Below are 18345 nucleotides of genomic sequence, written 5' to 3'. Positions count from 1 at the left end.
TAGCAGCTACAGATTTTTTTTGATTTATAATGTCTGTATAGGCCATGCTTGCATGCATGCATGAGTCAAAAGCAATAGCAAAGTATAAGTCCTTTCAACTATTGGCACACAGACTAACAGCTGTTCCTTCAAGCCACTAAAATGAATATAACCATTAACACTAATGAAATAACTTGCTGCGGTGGATTCCCAGTATACAAATTCGTAGAGTATACTTCTGCACTACACATCAATGCCTGTTTCAAAGAGCTTTTACTCAATATGCTTCACACATCACTGGCAATTATTTTGAACACTTGGCACTTTTAAGTTAGTTTTAACATATAAAAAGGTAGCTACCACCATTAGCAGGACACATGTGCATAGGTGGATTACATTCCATCTTAAGAGCCTCTGTGATTGAAACTTACTTTGCTACATGCTTAATGCATGTTCCTGACATGCAGATATGTATTGTAGTGCACGCAATAGTTGCTAACAGGTGACTAGAAATTCATTTACAACAGAATAAAGTAATGCTATAGTTTAATATGTATTCAACCAAAAGCATTTAAAAGTAAGTCTATCAAAAAAAGTCACCATTTAAGAAAGGTCCCTATTTAACAACTGGGTAGCTAAACTGGAGCAATGTGAGTAAACTGTCTTGCTCAAGGAAGCAACAACAGCAACTGAGCATCAACCCTGGCTGAAACCTTACAATTACCAAGCTTTGATTGTGCCTACTAATAGTCATGCATTTGATAGTGACAGACTGTTAGCAGCTATAGAAGTTTTTTTGTGATTCAAAATGTCTATAGGCTATGCTTACATGCATGAATAGCAAAGTATATAAGTCCTTCCAAGCATTGGGACACAAAGACACTAACAGCTGTTACTTCAAGCCACGAAATGGATATAACCACTAATGAAATAATGCACTGTGGTGGATTCCCAGTATGGAAATTCATAGAGTAGATTACTAAACTACACTTCACTGCCTGCTTTGAAGAGCAATGTGTTTCACATATTGCTGTGAAAAAATTGTGAACACTTGGCACTTTAAACACATAAAGCTGCAGCTACCACCATGCAGGGTCAGGTAACACAGTTAAGCAGGACACATGTACATAGATGGATTGCATTCCATCTTACAAGCCTTAAACAACTCTTACCCCTCTGACATGATAGAGATTTGTTCACACATTGCTGCTAAGAGGTGACCAGAAAACTCATTTACAACATACCAAAGAAATGCGGCAGGTTACTATAGTTTATGTATTTAACCAAAAGGCCTACCAAAACATTTCAATATAGTCATGTGTAATTCTTCAACTCTATGAATATGACCAATTAGCTGCCACCACCCTTCTCACTCATGCAGTTTCTTAGCAAATAGGAGAACTTTACTCCTCATGCAAGTCCTTGTGCATTACTAGCTACTAGCTACATGTGAATGATGATCACATCTAGCTGGTCTCGTAATGTTATTAAGGCATACAGGTATCCAAATCTCTATAGTAAATCTGTAAACTAAAAAAAAACAACTAATGTGATACTAGCTATAGACCATCATATGAGAGTGCTGTAATCCAAACATTTTGCTTTCTTGCTATGTCATAATTCTTGCGTGGATAGAAGCCATTTAACTGTAAACCAACATTGCAATTGATAAACCATCTAAGTGCCATAAGTGTTTTATTCCAGCAATAAAGGTCTACCAATAACCTCTTGTACCAAGAGTCCATAGACTCCATACTATAACACCTCTTTATTATAAACTATTGAAAGTACACATATACAATCAAAAATCAGTAATTTATTGTTATACATTACATACACTTGTCATAAAGTGCCCAGTGGTAGTGACACAAAGACTAGCACCTGTTGGTTTGACAATTATCCACTATAGGATTGCTGGAGAGACTATTATAGTATATACCACAGTTGGCTGTGGTGCCTCAACAGAGACTAGGGGAGGTTACAACATTACAGTATACTGTGCTAACTTCATCCATGACTGACCAAAGAGTTGAGGTTATTTACTGGATGTTTGGAGTTGCCATATTGTATATTGTCAATGTAGACTTGCGTGCATCATGTATCAGGTAATGTAGACAGTATGATGCAGCTAATGCACACAGAAACTAGCTATATGTAAAATGATGTGATGTTATCATAGCTAAGTTGATGGCTTGCTTCATTATAAAATTAATGTAAAGCAACATTACAATAATATGTCACCCGAGCGATAACCGTGGAATGCTAGGATAGCATCAACTTAATTAGTCATTGCACTGTAGCTATGTTACACTGCACTGTAGCTATGTTACACATGATCACCCACATAACTGTAAAGGTATATATTCCCATTCCTTGTATATACACTAGGGGAAATTTTTATGGTGTACATGTATAATATTCATAGCCACTTACATTTCCTTTATTATATTCATGAAATGCACTATTGTTTTCTTATCTCCTGGCAACCAAGTGCAGGTTATTTTATCATAGTAATCAGTACCTTTCCACAAATCCAGGTAGCTATATATATATCATTGTAGTATAAATTAAAGTACATAGCATGAAGATGGTGAATTGCTGAAACAGTAAGTAAAGCCATGGCTAGATGTTTACTAAAATAAACACTTTGTCACAACGCCATACTCCCCAACTGTCTGTCACTATTCATGACAAATTCTAACATCTATATTGTACAAAGACACAAAGTGTAACACACAATTAAGGCCATAAATTCATGCAATATTTACTTTGGCATATAGAGTACGTAACTATCTAGCTCCGTGTGTTGACTGTTTGCATTGTCATGTTGAAAGCCTAAAGGGTTGAGTATCATCACTGTATGCCATAGCTTCTTTTTTTCTGTAGCATGGTAAGTCACTGAGAAATACGGTGTAGTTGATTTAGATACAATTCTGGCATCATGTAAAGTTAATTTTAAAAGTAAAATAGAGCTTCCTTAGTATAACAATTCATATACCACTAAAAAGTTATTGCAACAGCATAATATGCATATGGGTTACAGTTTTACACATTGTTGTAGAGACACTCTGGTATATGATGTTGAAAATCTATGTTATAATTATTGAGAACCAAGTTTTGGCTCAGTATTACACTGATCAACACATGAAACCTGCAGTATCCATTTGATCAGTTTACAGCTGCATTTTCACTAGTCATGAATGTGATGAAAATCTTAATACTGATTTTATCTACATTTCTTGTAAATGTTAAAACAATTTACTGCAATGTGACACTAACTGCAGGAAATTGTACAGAAAATGTTCAAAGACATTTCCTGCATGATAACTCAATAGGAAATTCTAAAAGAAATCATTAAAAAAATTTCCTACATGCTGACACAAGCAGGACATCTTACTTTTTGTGCAGTGAAATGTGTTGACACATGACATTTCCTAGACAGGAAATTTGCATTTTGACACCATCTATCCTGAAAGCAGGAAATGTTAAGAAATTTATGAAAGTTTGATCTTCCCTGTATTTCAGAAATGTCAGTAAATTTCATCTACAGTAGCCTGCATTAGGAAATGTCAAGAAATACAATCAATCCTGCTATTATAGGAAATGTCATGGAAATTGTGCCCTATACTACTTCAGGAAATGTCAAGGAAATGTGCAAAATTCATGAACACAAGAAATGTACAGAAAATAATATAGAATTTCTGTACATTTACTGGGGATTTCTGAATACCTGAAATGCAGCTTTTCTTCCTGTGTATGGGGCTAAAAATTGGTGTGAGTGATGAGCACCACAGGTACTACATACACACCAAGTTTCATCAAAATCCAAGAGGTGACCTTACAATTTATTGGTGATTTGACATGGAATGACCCATATAGCATGCCTGGTACAGCACCAAAGTTCTTCGGTACTTTACTAAACTTAACTGTGGATCTGATATGAACCATTGAATATAATCAGGATGACAAACTTATAACCAGATGACAGTAACTGCAAAACTTTTCTTACATTTAAAAAGGTAATATACACTGTACAATAACAGGTGTACAATAGCATAGTGTCACAATACAGGGTACAACAATATTATAACAAGTCCATATAAGTACATACAATGGGGTCACGTAAATAATAAATAGTCATAAGAAATTTAGAAGGTGACTTGACCCACTCACCTTCAGGGGAAAACCCCTGGTACTTTACAAGTAAATTAGTAGATGGTTTGGGACCAGAGGAAAAAACCCAAAATAAGTGCACACATGCACCTCACAACTAGCTATAAAACTACTGATAATTACAATTACAAAAAGTATTGAAGTCAAATAAATAAAGCAAATTCAAAATATATCACAAATATTAAAATGTATGCATGTAGAGTCAAATACATCAGGTAAGATCATATTCCTGAAATAAAACAGACAATAATAACTCAATATACTGTAGACATAAACTATTACTAACACTAATGACATAGCCAGACTTTGTGATGTCAAGAGTTAATCAAATTACAACTGTGCATGGCCATGTTATTTGGTCAAACTGATTACAGAGAAGGCAAACATTGGCGGACACAGCATATCATGTAGGAGTGACCATGGGAGGAATTTTCAGCAATTTCAATTTATTAGACTACATACTATTACAATTAAATTGGCTGAAGGTTTAAGATTTTTTTGTGAGCAGTGGCTTGCTATGGTATATTAAATCCATTATATTTTTTCTCAAGTCTTCTCAATCAAAAGCTGTATTAATCATATTAGAACGCATGAATGAATTGCACATCCTTCAGAGGGTACATGATAAGTACCCCAATTCACAATCCCTACACCTGCTCTAAGCAAAAGGATGAGCATTGCCAGACCAATTAACACTTCTCTAAGCTTCTTACCATTAACAGGAGTACAAATGTTGTTATAAACGTGATAGCCATGTATACAAGAACTTTGAACACATTTCTCTCCTCTTTCAACGTGTATCTAATATTCAACATAACAATTTTCAGCAGATTCTATTTTCATGGAGAGCTATGTTTGACAAAATCTGTGCTGCATTTAAAGATTTCTGACAAATTATAGACACAGTAAAAGCCTGCTATACTGTACTATTATTATATTACTGTTCTTGGCTGGTTATTCACACTTCATGGCGATAAGATCAAGCTATAAAGTGCACTTGAGCATAACCTGTATCATAATTATTATTTTTAAGTACAATTTGCTTTATATTGAGCATACCATAATTCGCTTTATTTTCATGCAAAACATTTTTGTGATAAAACTTTTCTTGTACGATTTACGTAAATGACTGCTCTATTAGAGTAGTTTGATCTTGTGTGAAAATTTTCGTGCAAGAAATTTTCATACAAGTTTTGCATAGGAAAATTATTTTATGACAAAAAACATGAATCACTGTACTATTTCCTCGGTTAAATGCTGCACCTTTAGTAGTCACACTTAGAGTAGTGCCACAATCTATTATGAAAATAAGGGTTTAAAATAAACATCATTATCGAACATTGAGTGGTGGTTGAGTTTGAATAGTTGCCACATCAATGTTTTGCACTAATGTAATAAATATGCATTTAACAAGCAAATACTGAATATGGTATATTGCATAATAGTCCATTCTGAAAGCATAATATTGGTTTAAGCCTATGCTAGAATGCATGTAATGCATTTATGCTACTTCCATGGCTTCAGTAAAGAGGTCACAGGAGCATCCTTTCATTCAAATTAATTAGATTTCATAGATGATGATCATGATAGTCCAATAGAGCAAATAATAAGTACAGTCATTACAATATCATGATCACAAGTTAATTTAACTGTAGACACTGAATATTGTATGTGCTATCTTAGATAATTCATTCGTTGACTACATAAATATTCCCCTGATCACCCACATATTGATCTTGGTGTGCATTCAGCTCCCAGATTCAGGCATATGAGATGTACTGCTGGAATGCTGAATACTTGTTGTAATTTAATGATTCGTAAATAATTATCCTTTATCTTGTCTCAAGTACTGTGGGATCAGTAACAGTTTAATAGGCATCTGTGGTTTCACATTTTTATATGCAAATTTGGTCTGGCCTATCTATAGCAGCAGAAAACTGTAACAATATTGTTATAGATAAAGTGTACATTATATGCAATTAAAGTGCATGGAAGTGTGCATCAACTTTAGTGACTTCTCGGGTCAGTCCCTAGACCTAGAATACACTATATGCATTCAAACAGAATGTACAGTCAGTAGTCAGTTCCTGTTATATCAACATGTCTTGATGTGTGTTTTGCTAGCAGCTGGAAAATTGTAAAAATCTGTCTTTATATACTGCTTGAATTACACATTCCTTAATACCTCAATACAAGATTTGTCCCATGCAATATTGATTGTGATGTGGCTTTCTTATAGCAGTGAGGAAAGGCACTACATTTTATGTACTGCAGTTTTAGGATCATACTTTTCTTATGAGCCTTCTCATCATCCATATACTGGGATTTATCATTAACATCACTGGACAGTCCCACGGCACCTAACTGCAAAAAAGCATTAAACAGCAGGTAAAGACATTATGTATATTATATATTACCTTGTTTGGTTCTTGATGAAGAGTAAGTGTTTGTAGACGGCCAAGGAGGCTGCTACCACCATCTAAATAATTTCAAAACAGAGAATAGTAGTACAGTAATGTGTCTAGAACCACATGTGCATGTAAATTATACAACCAAGTACTAAGAATAATAAAAAATGCGATTGAGATTACATCATAATAAATGTATGAATAAATAATGAATGAATAAATAATATTTGAGAACACAATGAGGCCTAGAGACATGAGCTAAGCAGGGATAGATTCACCTGTGAATGAAGGCACAACCGTATAAAAAGTATACCTGTTCATGCTGATGACTTGACCAAATGTGTAATTTTATATAATGCCCAGCACCACACCCTTGCTTAATTATAGATTGCATGAAGGAGAAGATTAGTAAACACCCTGGGAGTGAGACCCAGAGACCACTTTACATGTAAACAACAAGATTACAAGTATGTTTAAATGTTTGTAACTGTGTATTTTGTATGCAGGATATGCGCTCCAGGTGTCAGTGAACAATCAGCTGATGATCATCTGGGATACCAGGTGATACGCTCTTGAACAACCAGCTGATGTGCTCGTAAACAACCAGCTGGTGCACTTGTGAACAACAAGGTATTGAGTGTTTCAATGTAATAACATCTCACAGCTAGCCTTAACTACTACTCTACTTTGAGTCTGTAATAAACAACAAGATGCACTGCTGCATATACAACAATGTGTAACTATCTCCTGTATGTTGTGTATGGCTGTATGCATATAGATTGTGATCACTGTACAAACTAGTGCCAATGCCACAGTGCTGATATACTGGCACATCACCAGTGGCCTCTAGTTACAACAGATTCTATCTTTAGAGACATGTCACACCTACAATATAAACTTTCAATTTAGCTAACTTAACTTTTCACGTAATTATTGTTTTAGCATTGTGGTTTTCTGATGCCAGTTTAATTCCCTTGCCTGTGTATGTATGCATATGTATCATTTACACTGGCACACACACTGCTCTGAGTGCTGGCTATGGCACTGTATATACTTGCCCAATGGGTAGGTTGCAACGTTGTTTTATGTACTTGGTTGTATGTGACCCGGTCCTAGAAATAATAATGATAATAATAATAATAATAATAATAATATGTAAGAACATATACCCAACTTGCCCTATTAATTAATATGTTTTGCATAACTGTTGCCATCACGTAATGTGCTATACTGTATTACACACAATACAGATAAATAAGTGTGTAAATTCCATTCCAGTGAAAAAATCTGATATAACTATTCAATAAAAAGTTATACACTCGGGATATGTGTTTATTGTGGACATGATTATTATGTTAATACCATACCTGTTTCACTGCCCATACAAAAGTCTCAATAATAGCAGTGAAATTTATCCCGTATTTCACTGGTAGCAGTGAAAAAGTTGTAATTGCAATTTCATTGGCTAGAATTTATGTTAACAATGTAGCGCCAATTAGTGTTGACGCGTGTTTAGTACATAGTGACAAATTGCATACATAGCAATGCTAATGCACAGCATGTGTATATGCAGCGAGTATGGTATTAACTGGGAATAGCATGGGTAGCAGTGAAATTTGGGATAAATACCACAATAGTTATATCAGATTTTTTCACTGGCATGGAATCTACACACTTATTCATCTGTATTGTGTGTAATACAGTATAGCACATTACGTGATGGCAACAGTTATGCAAAACATATTAATTAATAGGGCAAGTTGGGTATATGTTCTTACATATTATTATTATCATTATTATTTCTAGGACCGGGTCACATACAACCAAGTACATAAAACAACGAATGGTAAATTTCACTCGGCTTCGCCTCGTGAAATTTGTCCCCATTTCCAATACAACACTCATGGTATTTATCCCAAATTTCACTGCTACCCATGCTATTACTAGTACAAACACAAGCTTTCAATACCTGTATATTTTTTAAATTCATTTTGAATCTCATTGGCTAGAACAGCTGCATCACTGCCATACTCTTCCATTATGGCTAACAATTTATTAAAACTTTGGGTAAAGCCAACTTCAAGTGAATGTGCTACCTTCCTGAGCACAAAAGAGGCTTTTTCCTTAGACCTTGCAATGCTTTTTATTTCCTCATCATCATCAATAGTAATTATTTTTGAAGAGATCAACTTGTCAGTGATATTCTGTACTGGCAAAATGTTTACCAACTTGTAGTAGAATATAGTAAATATTTCAAACTCTTTAAATCCAACTACATGTACAAGAAAACAATTCTCCATTAATAAAATATCGAATTTATTATATATATATATTAAGGCTTTACAGCACAAGTGCTGAAGGTCTACAGGGCACCTGGTCCTATACAGCCTGTTTAAAAGTTGTTACATAAGATGACTGTATAGTTAGCACAAAACCTTACCAATATCTTTTTCCTTCAATATATCACCAAATGGTAAATATGATGTTTTGGGTAGTATCTCTTCTCGAGTTCCTTGTGTACACAGAAGAGAAGGAAGACTTAAGGAAATTTTACTAGCATGTTCCAACAGAATATGTGGATTAGGGTTGTCACAAAATGGACATCCCACATGAAGCACAGGACGTTTAGCTGAAGGGATGTACAAGTCCATCACAGAAAATATTGATTCTTCTAAATATACCATTAGCTGGAAAAATACGTTTAATGCTTTCCTTTGTTTCTCCACAGGTGGATTTTTCTCAAGCTGAACAACAACTATTTTCAAGCAAAAGTTATCTGGTTCATATAGCAAATCATAAGTTTGAATGTCACCTAATCTGAAGTGTCCTAATCCAAACTGAATTCTACAGAGTACATGAAAAACACAATGCTGAATGACATTCTTGATGTGTGGATATGAGTGTACAGTATTATGAGTGTGCAGTGTGTGTGTGTGTGTGTGTGTGTGTGTGTGTGTGTGGTGTGTGTATGTGTGTGTGTGTGTGTGTTTGTGTGCAGTGCATGTGTGTGTGTGTGTGCGTGTGTGTGTGTGCATGTTTGTGTGCAGTGCATGTGTGTGTGTGTGCGTGTGCGTGTGTGTGTGTGTGTGTGTGTGCAGTGCTCCCGATAAGAATTCTTAAGCGCCAGGACAAAATGTCCTGACAAATCCAAACCTGTTTGGACAAATGTATACTTTGCAAGAACACAAGTGACCTATAACACTGCCTGTAGTAAGCATTCTCTGATGTAAGGCACTCTGGCTGTAGGAATTCCCTTTGTTGTGCTGAAGATAGACATTCTTTTATGTCTGAGATACTATTACAAGTGATTTTGTGAGGTTTCTGTACAGCAGAGGGGTTGGCATTGGACATTAGTGGTCAGTCTCTTGGATGGCTTGAATATTTAATCTCCTAGCAACCAAGAGACAGCTATTAGTAGTAAAGTAAACAGTAAACCAAATATGCACACCCTGGGCTTTTTGGGCTCCTTTGATAGGACATTATGTCCTGCCAAATACAATTATGATCAGACATTGGCTAATTTGTTCGGAAATTGTCCGTTATCTGACTGTTATTGGGAGCACTGTGTGTATGTTTGTGTGCAGTGCATGTGTGTGTGTGTGTGTGTGTGTGTGCTTGTGAATACATACCTAATAATTTGAAAACTCCTTTCAGCATTCCAGCAAATCATTTTAACAAGAATCTGGTTGAAGGCACTTTCAGGGAAATACAAATCTGTGAAATAGTACATGTAAACCTGATCTTGTTCTTTAGGCTTGCAAGCAGCAAGTTGAGGATCATATAGCAATAGTGCAGGAACTATAAATACTTTTCCTTCTAGAGGAGGTGGAGTAGATTCTCCAGCAAAACAAGTGTTAGTAGGAATTTGAGTTAAAAGATTAAATGACTGCATTAGTGAAATGATAATTTCTTTGAGATGCATCACAGAAGCTTGCATCAAGATATGATCAAGGAAATGTTCCTCTAAAATTGCAAAGGTATCATATCTCTTCCAAGAGTAATAAAGTAAGCTATCTGTGCTTTCTTGTTTGTGTGTTGTTATAATTTGAGCAAAGATTGAGGAAAGCCACTGGGGAGAAATAAACACTTTTTCAGCAAGTATCTCAACTTCAGGAAAATACAATATTGTTCCTCTAGTGGTACAATACTGAAGAGCAGCAGCTACAGCTTCACTATTCTCATTACCAGGAATACCAGCTCTATTAACTAGTATGGTAAACTCCACCACACTTATAATATTAGAGCCTTTTTCTACCTCAGTTCTGATAAACTGTTCAAGTCTGAGATAGCTGATAGGTCGTTCTTCTGAATAAGCAGGAGTAGCAGCTTCCATTATAATGTTACGAAACTTCATAATATTTTTAGCAAACTTTTTCCTATTTTTATTGCTGACAAACATAATGGCTTTAGTAGGATCAGTAGGTAAATGGTTCCTGTAAGGTTTTCCTTTTAAACTGTCCATCACTGTTTTAGTGACATATTCCATTTGTGCTGCAGAAAGTTTCTCTGCATGTGTCGCACAAAGAATGGCAGTAGGTGATCGACGTGAAATACAACCCTTAGGAACATCATCAGTGCCTGCATGTGCACTAACAGATTTCATCCAAAAGTGTATATTTTCTATTGTGGTCATCATTCCTGCAACTTCTCTTTTCTTCTTCACATGATCATAACGTTCCCGTGCAATAATTTTAGCAGTTAGTACTACAGATGCATTAAATGTGATGGTGACAACATCACGCTTTTTAAGGAAAAATAGCTGGAAACTAAAAAATGTTAATTGTCCAGCAAAATCCGATATGGAAGCATGATTATCCAGTGTATCAACTTTTTCTCCAAACATTACTTTTTTAGCACTGGAGTATGTTTCAGTGACCTGTGTAGTGTTTGATGAATCTTCAGTATTTGAGGGTTCATCTCCATCACTGTCATCCGCAGCATCAACCTCGATGAAATCTGAGTCTGAATCTGACTCAGAATTACTAAACCCAGCACTGTTTTTAGCAAAGACAGTTACCCTTTGCATACTTTGAACATATTTTTGCGAAATTAATTTAGATGACATTTCTTTAACATATTCTTTTTCTAGCACTTCCTGCACATCTGAAGTTGATGTCTCCCTCCATCCAATAGCATGGGATGACTGCAACTCAAATGAGGTCTCATCTTCAGTATTTTCATTGCCTTTAAACCATTTTATTATGGCCTGAATACCAAGAATGGCTCCAATTGTTGATTGTTCATAATTATCAAATTTCTTCCCTAAAAGGGTTTTGATACTACTTGTTTTGCCACTCCCCTCAGGCCCAACAAATGTTATTTTAAAAGTGCAAGATGGAGCTAATCCTAAGGCTGATTGTTTGGCATATTCTTGTAACAATAAACTGTTAAGCTTGGCTTCTAATTTGTCAATGGACACAAATATCCCTTTATTTTTAGGGCAAACGAATAGTTTTTTATCTTCCATTGTTCCATCAGTGTTTCCAAATTTATCATGATCCTGTAGTGACCAACAATATATATAATACAGATATATATTTTACACAGGGTGAGTAACACTTAAGAAGAAATGTGCATGGCGACAGGTGCAATGACTAAAAAAATTTAATTAAATAGGCAATTAATTAGGCCAGAGTCAAATATGCTCAAAATTTTGCCCAAAAGCTTTCAGGAATTTCTCCAATATTTCACCTATTATGCTTTTCAGTGTGCCACTCTTCTAAGTTAGGAACACTTTCTAATTAAGTATCTTGGAATATTTTTATTAGTGAATGTTCTATTAGAGTATTTCATTACAAAGTGACTGTTCTATTAGAGTAAGGAGCTATGGACAATTCATTTGAGTAATTTTGTACAGTACGGAGAGAAACTTTGCAGTGGGAAAATTTTTTGTTTAATCAAGCAAAATATCACTGTTGGCGAAATAAAATTTGACGAATTGTTAGCAAAGTGCACGCCCTATTTAATTAATTAGACTACTAATCATTGTGCCTGAAGCGAGAACTGGAGTGCCATGCCTCTCAGTTCGGTGCCTGGAGTCAGCTATCAACTAAAAGGTAACACTATATAGACAGTAGATCTACACCCTCTGGAATAGTGAATATCGTACTTAACATAGTAGGACTCACTACTTGTCACTCCCGTTTCGCAGTGAGGTTTGAGGATACCGCGTGTAGAGTAGCTAGCTATCTAGTGAGGTAGTCGAGGCAGGCTTGCCTCTAGTGTGACCCCAGGCCCAGTCTTCCTTATTAGAGTAGAAAATTGATTAGTTTGAGGCTTGGTTTGCTATTTTCTTTGCCACCAAAATATTTGGATGGGGAAAATTTGGCGAATTCATGGTCATTTGCCAAATTTTAATGGTGCCAAAGATTCCCTCTATATGGTGGCATATAATTTCCAGAGACTGCTCTATTTGGAAGTATCGATGTATTTTCATGGAATGAAACTATATATTGGAACCTCAGATATCCGGACCCTACTTATCCAGATTCTCAGTTCACCGAACTATGGAAATGACTGCTAGTGACTGTTATATTAGGGTAGTTAATTATACTAAGAATTTACAAAATGTTCTTTATGCTATTTTAAGGTTATTTATGCACAGTTTCAGAGATAGGACTTTTTAGACTTATGGACCACCCCCAAGGGGTTCGGATAACTGAGGTTCCACTGTAGTTTGAAATATCCACCTATTATGCTGGCATAGTACTGTATAGCTGGTAATTTTCGAAAAGTTTTTATATAATAGTTAGACATTAAGAACCAGGGTTCTACGGGATTTAGAAAACTTGAAGGCCCTGGGCTGTAGCGCCCGAGCGAAACGAGGGCGCTACTAAGGGCCTGAGGGTTTTCTAAATCCCGTAGAACCCAGTGGTTCTTGACGTCTAACTTATTTAGACAACTCGTTATTGTACCTTGAGTTGACAGCTACTTGTAAACGAGAAATGTATGGCTAATTACTAGAAACAAGCCCTCTACACCTCCCTACATGGCGGGACCTCAGCGTGGCTGTTGCTACCCATTTAAACGCCCATGCATTGCCAATGTTACAGGCGCGTAATTATCGTGTTCCTTATCGCCTCAGAGCGTGGTCTCTATTGGACATGAGCGTGGCTCTACGAGATTTAGAGACCACGTTTTCAGCCAATCAAATTTCAGTATCAAACTTGTTGTAGTCTAATTTCGGATATTTCGAAGAGGCCCTTCTCTTTGAAAATAAATTCCCACGCCCAGTTGGTCTTCAAAAATAAATTCCCATGTCCGGTTGGTCTACAAAAATAAATTCCCACAATTGAAAATAACGGTCTACTTTGAGTGATTCGCTTGTGTCTTAGCTCAGTATTGCTGGAGATAGTGGATAAACTGTATCATTAACTGCACCAATAACCAGAAAACAGAATGGGAATTGATGCCATCTTCTCTAGAATCTATGGTAGATAGCTAGCTATGATTGAGTGCAATCGATTAAGCCAGTGAATTTACTCAGCCACTCAAGACTCCCTCAGTCTTCTCTCCAGTGCATAGGGATGGGGATTATTCCATCAGTAATTTTGGCAAACATTCACATATCTTTATAATTTTCGACACAAATTTCTGTTTATTCGAAATCCATCCGCAATTCGAAATATGCCAATTAAAATCCTTCGAAATTCCAATTTTGCTTCTTGTGCAAAACTTTCTTTTTCAAAAATAACCCGTTATACGGTATTCTACCATGAAGCCACCTAACTTCAAAGCTACCATAAAGTCACCTAACTTCAAAGGAAAATTTCAGGGTACATATCTTATAAACCATATCTGGCCATGGAACTAAATTTAATTTAAATCTTATGGCACATTTTAAATGCATTATGGCCTTCAGTATCACCAATTTCTTCACATTCAAGCTGAAATTGATTGTGGGAATTTATTATTGGTCATGTGATGCAAACCATACATCCAATTTTGCATCCTGGAAGCGATTTGTCCCTCTATATGAGTTGAGAAACGTTGGTTAAAGGTGAAAACTACATGTAGTGTTATAACATATTCACAAGTGGTTCACCACATTTTCAAATATGGGCCACACCCACTTTTCAATACTTACAGCGAAGCTTACCCTTATACATGTTTTGTAATTGTTATAAATAGTCTGTAAAATGATGCAGTGGCTTTAGGATTCACTTAATTGAACTTTTTAGTCACAACATTACATATAGTTGCTGCTGTCCCATAATCGAATTTCACAAGTTGGTGTATATAATAAATTCAGTAGTTGGTCTCATATTAATTTAAGTGATTAATCGCCTACGGGCTCTTAACCTGCAATTGGCATGGTACATATCAGTTGTATCATGGGCCTGAGTGATTTGCCTTACACCCCAACAAGGGCCATCAGGCCCATGAGTATATATATCAGGCAAGTCTCTTGCACCCATGATACAACTATTATGTATGCTTGTTGTTATGCTGGCACATTTGATGCAGGTTTACAATTAACTTGTATAAAATATATGATATAAGCTACAATTACCGAGCAGCCACAAAGTCAAAACCATGCACAAGCATGCAAAAGCTTATGGACTTATTTGAAAAGTAAAGGCATATAAATCATGAAAATATACTAAGAATAACAAAATTACTAAAAAAAACTGAAATCAGATAGCTATAACAAAAATAAGGTGTACATAATACTTGTTTAATTTGGTTGTCATAGCAGCATGGTTGCACCATACACAATTTCCGAAAGTTGGCTTATTTCATTACCTGAATGGTTCACATGCACTAAACAGATAATTATGCTTAAAAGTTTTGAACATGCAGTAGATTGAGTTTATTTATTTATTTATTATTGCTTTATGGCAAATATGCCAAGGTTTGCAAGCATATTGCAAACTTACAACAACTCGATATTACCTGTAAAACAAAAATATGGGTTTAAGCTGTAAATATTAAAAGTCACATATAAATGTAAAGTAATAATATGTATGTTTGATGATCTATAGATTATTGTTTAATATTATTTGATATCCTGTTTTAGTTCTAAAATATTAACATGTTTTCTTACCAAAATTTCAACTCCAAAGTAAACGCCACTAATTCTATAACTAAGAAATCCAATATATCTGATGACAGCAGTAGCCGGAATAACTTCATTCAGCAGCCTTACTTCCACCTCATCTCCAATGTTAAGTGATGTAGTGGTAGCAAGTAACTCGGGTTTGTTGATGAATAAATTATATCTTGAATGTAAGTCAGTTACAGCTAAAAGAAACTGAGCATAAACACACTGTACACGTTTTACTTGGTCTCTATGACAACTGGCATATAGTCTTGGAATGGAATTGTGAACAAACCACTCTTCAGTTTTAGATACATGTAATAGTTCTCCTTTGCAAATTGAGTTTCTAAGACTAGCAAATGTCTTCTTTTGCAAGCAATCCTCCAATAGCATGTAGTACCCTAATACACATAATAACAGTTCCTATTATGTCAGTCAAATGTCCTGTTTATAATTTTCAAGAGTAGTAACTATAAGCAGCTGTTAACTATACTAAGTATGTCAGTATAGACCATGTGCAATCTAAAGTATGACACTCTATAAAATCACACATATATACACAATAGGATGCCTGCTATTTTTGACAGCAAAAAAAGTATGTGTTCTATGCTTTGAAATTTTTGCAATGCTAGTGTGAAGCAATTGTACTGGAATATAGAGTGGTACTGTGATAAAGTTATTGGTTGAAAGTATACAGCATACTTGTGCTGCGATGAATTATTTTGCTTAGACATGGTTTTAATGTTCAGTGCTTTTGTCCTTGCTTTTCCCATACAACGTTGTGAAATCTGAAACTGTAGCAAAGTTTTGTGAGACCGCACTTGAGATTGCACATGGTCTATATGCAAGTGTACAATAACTTATCTGTATCATGCAGTGTACAGTATCAACCAGTATAAAAAAGGAATTGGCACTAAACAAACTATGTCCACCCTGTAGATAACTGTTCAATCAATTACATAGTGTAATTAAAATTCTTACTTAATTGTAGGAATCACGATGGTTTGCACATTCTCACAAAAGTATTTACCAGAAAGCAGCCTCACAATACCTTCATGACACCTTGACAGTATTGGTTAGGTGAAATCAAGCCCAACATGGTCTTCAGAGTGGCCAAATATGCTTCTGATAATTTGCTAAAATTTTGAAAAGTTATTATTTATTAGAACAATACAACAAGAAGTGTTTCTGTAATCAATCCAGTCACTATGAAAACTACAGATGATTACTGCTTAAACATGATGATCAGTTACACTGCTGTGAATCAAAACCTTGTACTGTCAGTGAATAAGAAATGGGATACAAACAAAAACGAAAGTAAGTGTATGATATGTGTATGATGTGTGTATTGTGGTATACACCTGTTGGACTGAAGCAATGTTTAAAAATGAAAAATTGTGCATGTATGTAGCCTTAGGCATTATCAAGTTACACCTGTCTGAATGCATCAGTTAGTCAGTTAGTATAAAATTCCACTATGATTGTTATTGATTGATTGTTAATTATATTCACAGTATTCGGATAAACCGTTCTTCCAAGCTGACATGTTACATATACAACATACAAATCTACAAGCACTGTACACACACAACACAACATATGGTATACAAAAAAGAAAAAATAAACTAACAAACAACACTACAACTAGCCAACAAAGCAAAAACATATATATATATATATAAGGAGAAAATTTAACTAAAATCCTTTCAAGGCTAATTTCCTGGCGCACTTTAAAAGACATGCTGAATCATGCTTCCTGGGGTTGGAGGGATTTTTTTCCTTACTTTGGCCCCTTTTCTGTTATACCTTATCAGTCAGTAAGTCTAGGTCTAAGTCCTTGAATTAGGTTAGGTAATCCTGAGGCTGTAGCACATGTTGCTGTCAGACCTTCAGTGCTAGTCACTGTAAAGCGCTAATAATAAAATAATAATAAATAATAATCCTGTATACTGAACACTAGACTACTTGGTTACTATATGCAGCTCTTAATAAACATCATAGACTAAAAATTTTGACTAGGTTGTTTTTGTAAATTAAATCACAATGTAATATAAGACCACAAAAGTACAAAATATCGTATAATGGGAATGATGCGTGGAGGAATTAATCATGAATTTCGTGGTTCTTGATGTATTCGTGAATGTTTTCTTACATACCTTTTTAATCATTATGTTGGTGATACAAAAACATCTTTTGACATGAGATTATTGTTGTTGTGATGTAAAACACGGTAGAGAGTGTGACAAGACGATGTCATTGCTCAAATACACTAAGTCCATCACTTAAAAATAGCATCCTTAAATATTATACCCATGAACGCAATTTGTCACATTATCTTCCATCGACACTGGTAGCTATCTGCGGACATTTTCAGACCTTACGTGCCCCAGTGTTGGGCATCACACATTACTTTTAAACATGTTATGTAATATAATTACCTAATGAAGTACTAACATGTTACTTATATAGCGCATTGCTGTAATATTGTTACCTAACAAAGTACCTTTATAGATTGTGCAATATGTACTAGTTACTTTTAAATTGAAGTAATCAACACACACGATAGTGTGTCATGTGCGCGCGACAGACAAAGTGTGTATTATACAGGAACCAAGAAGAGGCAGTTTTAATGCATCTGCAGCTTGATAATGGCAGGACAGAAATTAACCATTTTTGCTACTGGAAACTCCCTTGGAGTGGAGCACCTCCCATTTCAAATTTGAGCTGAATCTGCCAAGCCATCAC

At 35.4% G+C, this 18345-nt stretch overlaps 1 protein-coding gene and 1 long non-coding RNA gene across 3 annotated transcripts in view; one reads left to right on the top strand and one right to left on the bottom strand.

Annotated features, from left to right (window-relative positions):
- LOC136254613 (uncharacterized) overlaps nt 1–18345 on the top strand; it is a 522347-nt gene that overhangs the window by 388146 nt on the left and 115856 nt on the right. The gene's annotated exons all lie outside the window — the stretch shown is intronic.
- Nucleotides 3962–18345, bottom strand: part of LOC136254303 (uncharacterized) — a 58714-nt gene continuing 44330 nt past the window's right edge. The window contains exons 2-8 of the mRNA XM_066046976.1: nt 15607–16001; nt 10190–12060; nt 9001–9404; nt 8530–8832; nt 6570–6631; nt 6441–6516; nt 3962–4381 (exon numbers count right to left, since the gene is read on the bottom strand). Coding sequence (XP_065903048.1) covers nt 4374–4381; nt 6441–6516; nt 6570–6631; nt 8530–8832; nt 9001–9404; nt 10190–12060; nt 15607–15993 — 3111 coding nt within the window. The 5' untranslated portion in view covers nt 15994–16001 and the 3' untranslated portion in view covers nt 3962–4373. The remainder of the gene's footprint in view (nt 4382–6440; nt 6517–6569; nt 6632–8529; nt 8833–9000; nt 9405–10189; nt 12061–15606; nt 16002–18345) is intronic.

Source organism: Dysidea avara, chromosome 1 (genome assembly GCF_963678975.1).
Source record: "Dysidea avara chromosome 1, odDysAvar1.4, whole genome shotgun sequence".
Classification (NCBI taxonomy): domain Eukaryota; kingdom Metazoa; phylum Porifera; class Demospongiae; order Dictyoceratida; family Dysideidae; genus Dysidea; species Dysidea avara.
Note: the sequence above shows the minus strand (reverse complement) of the source record. Positions and strands in the feature narration are given on the sequence as shown.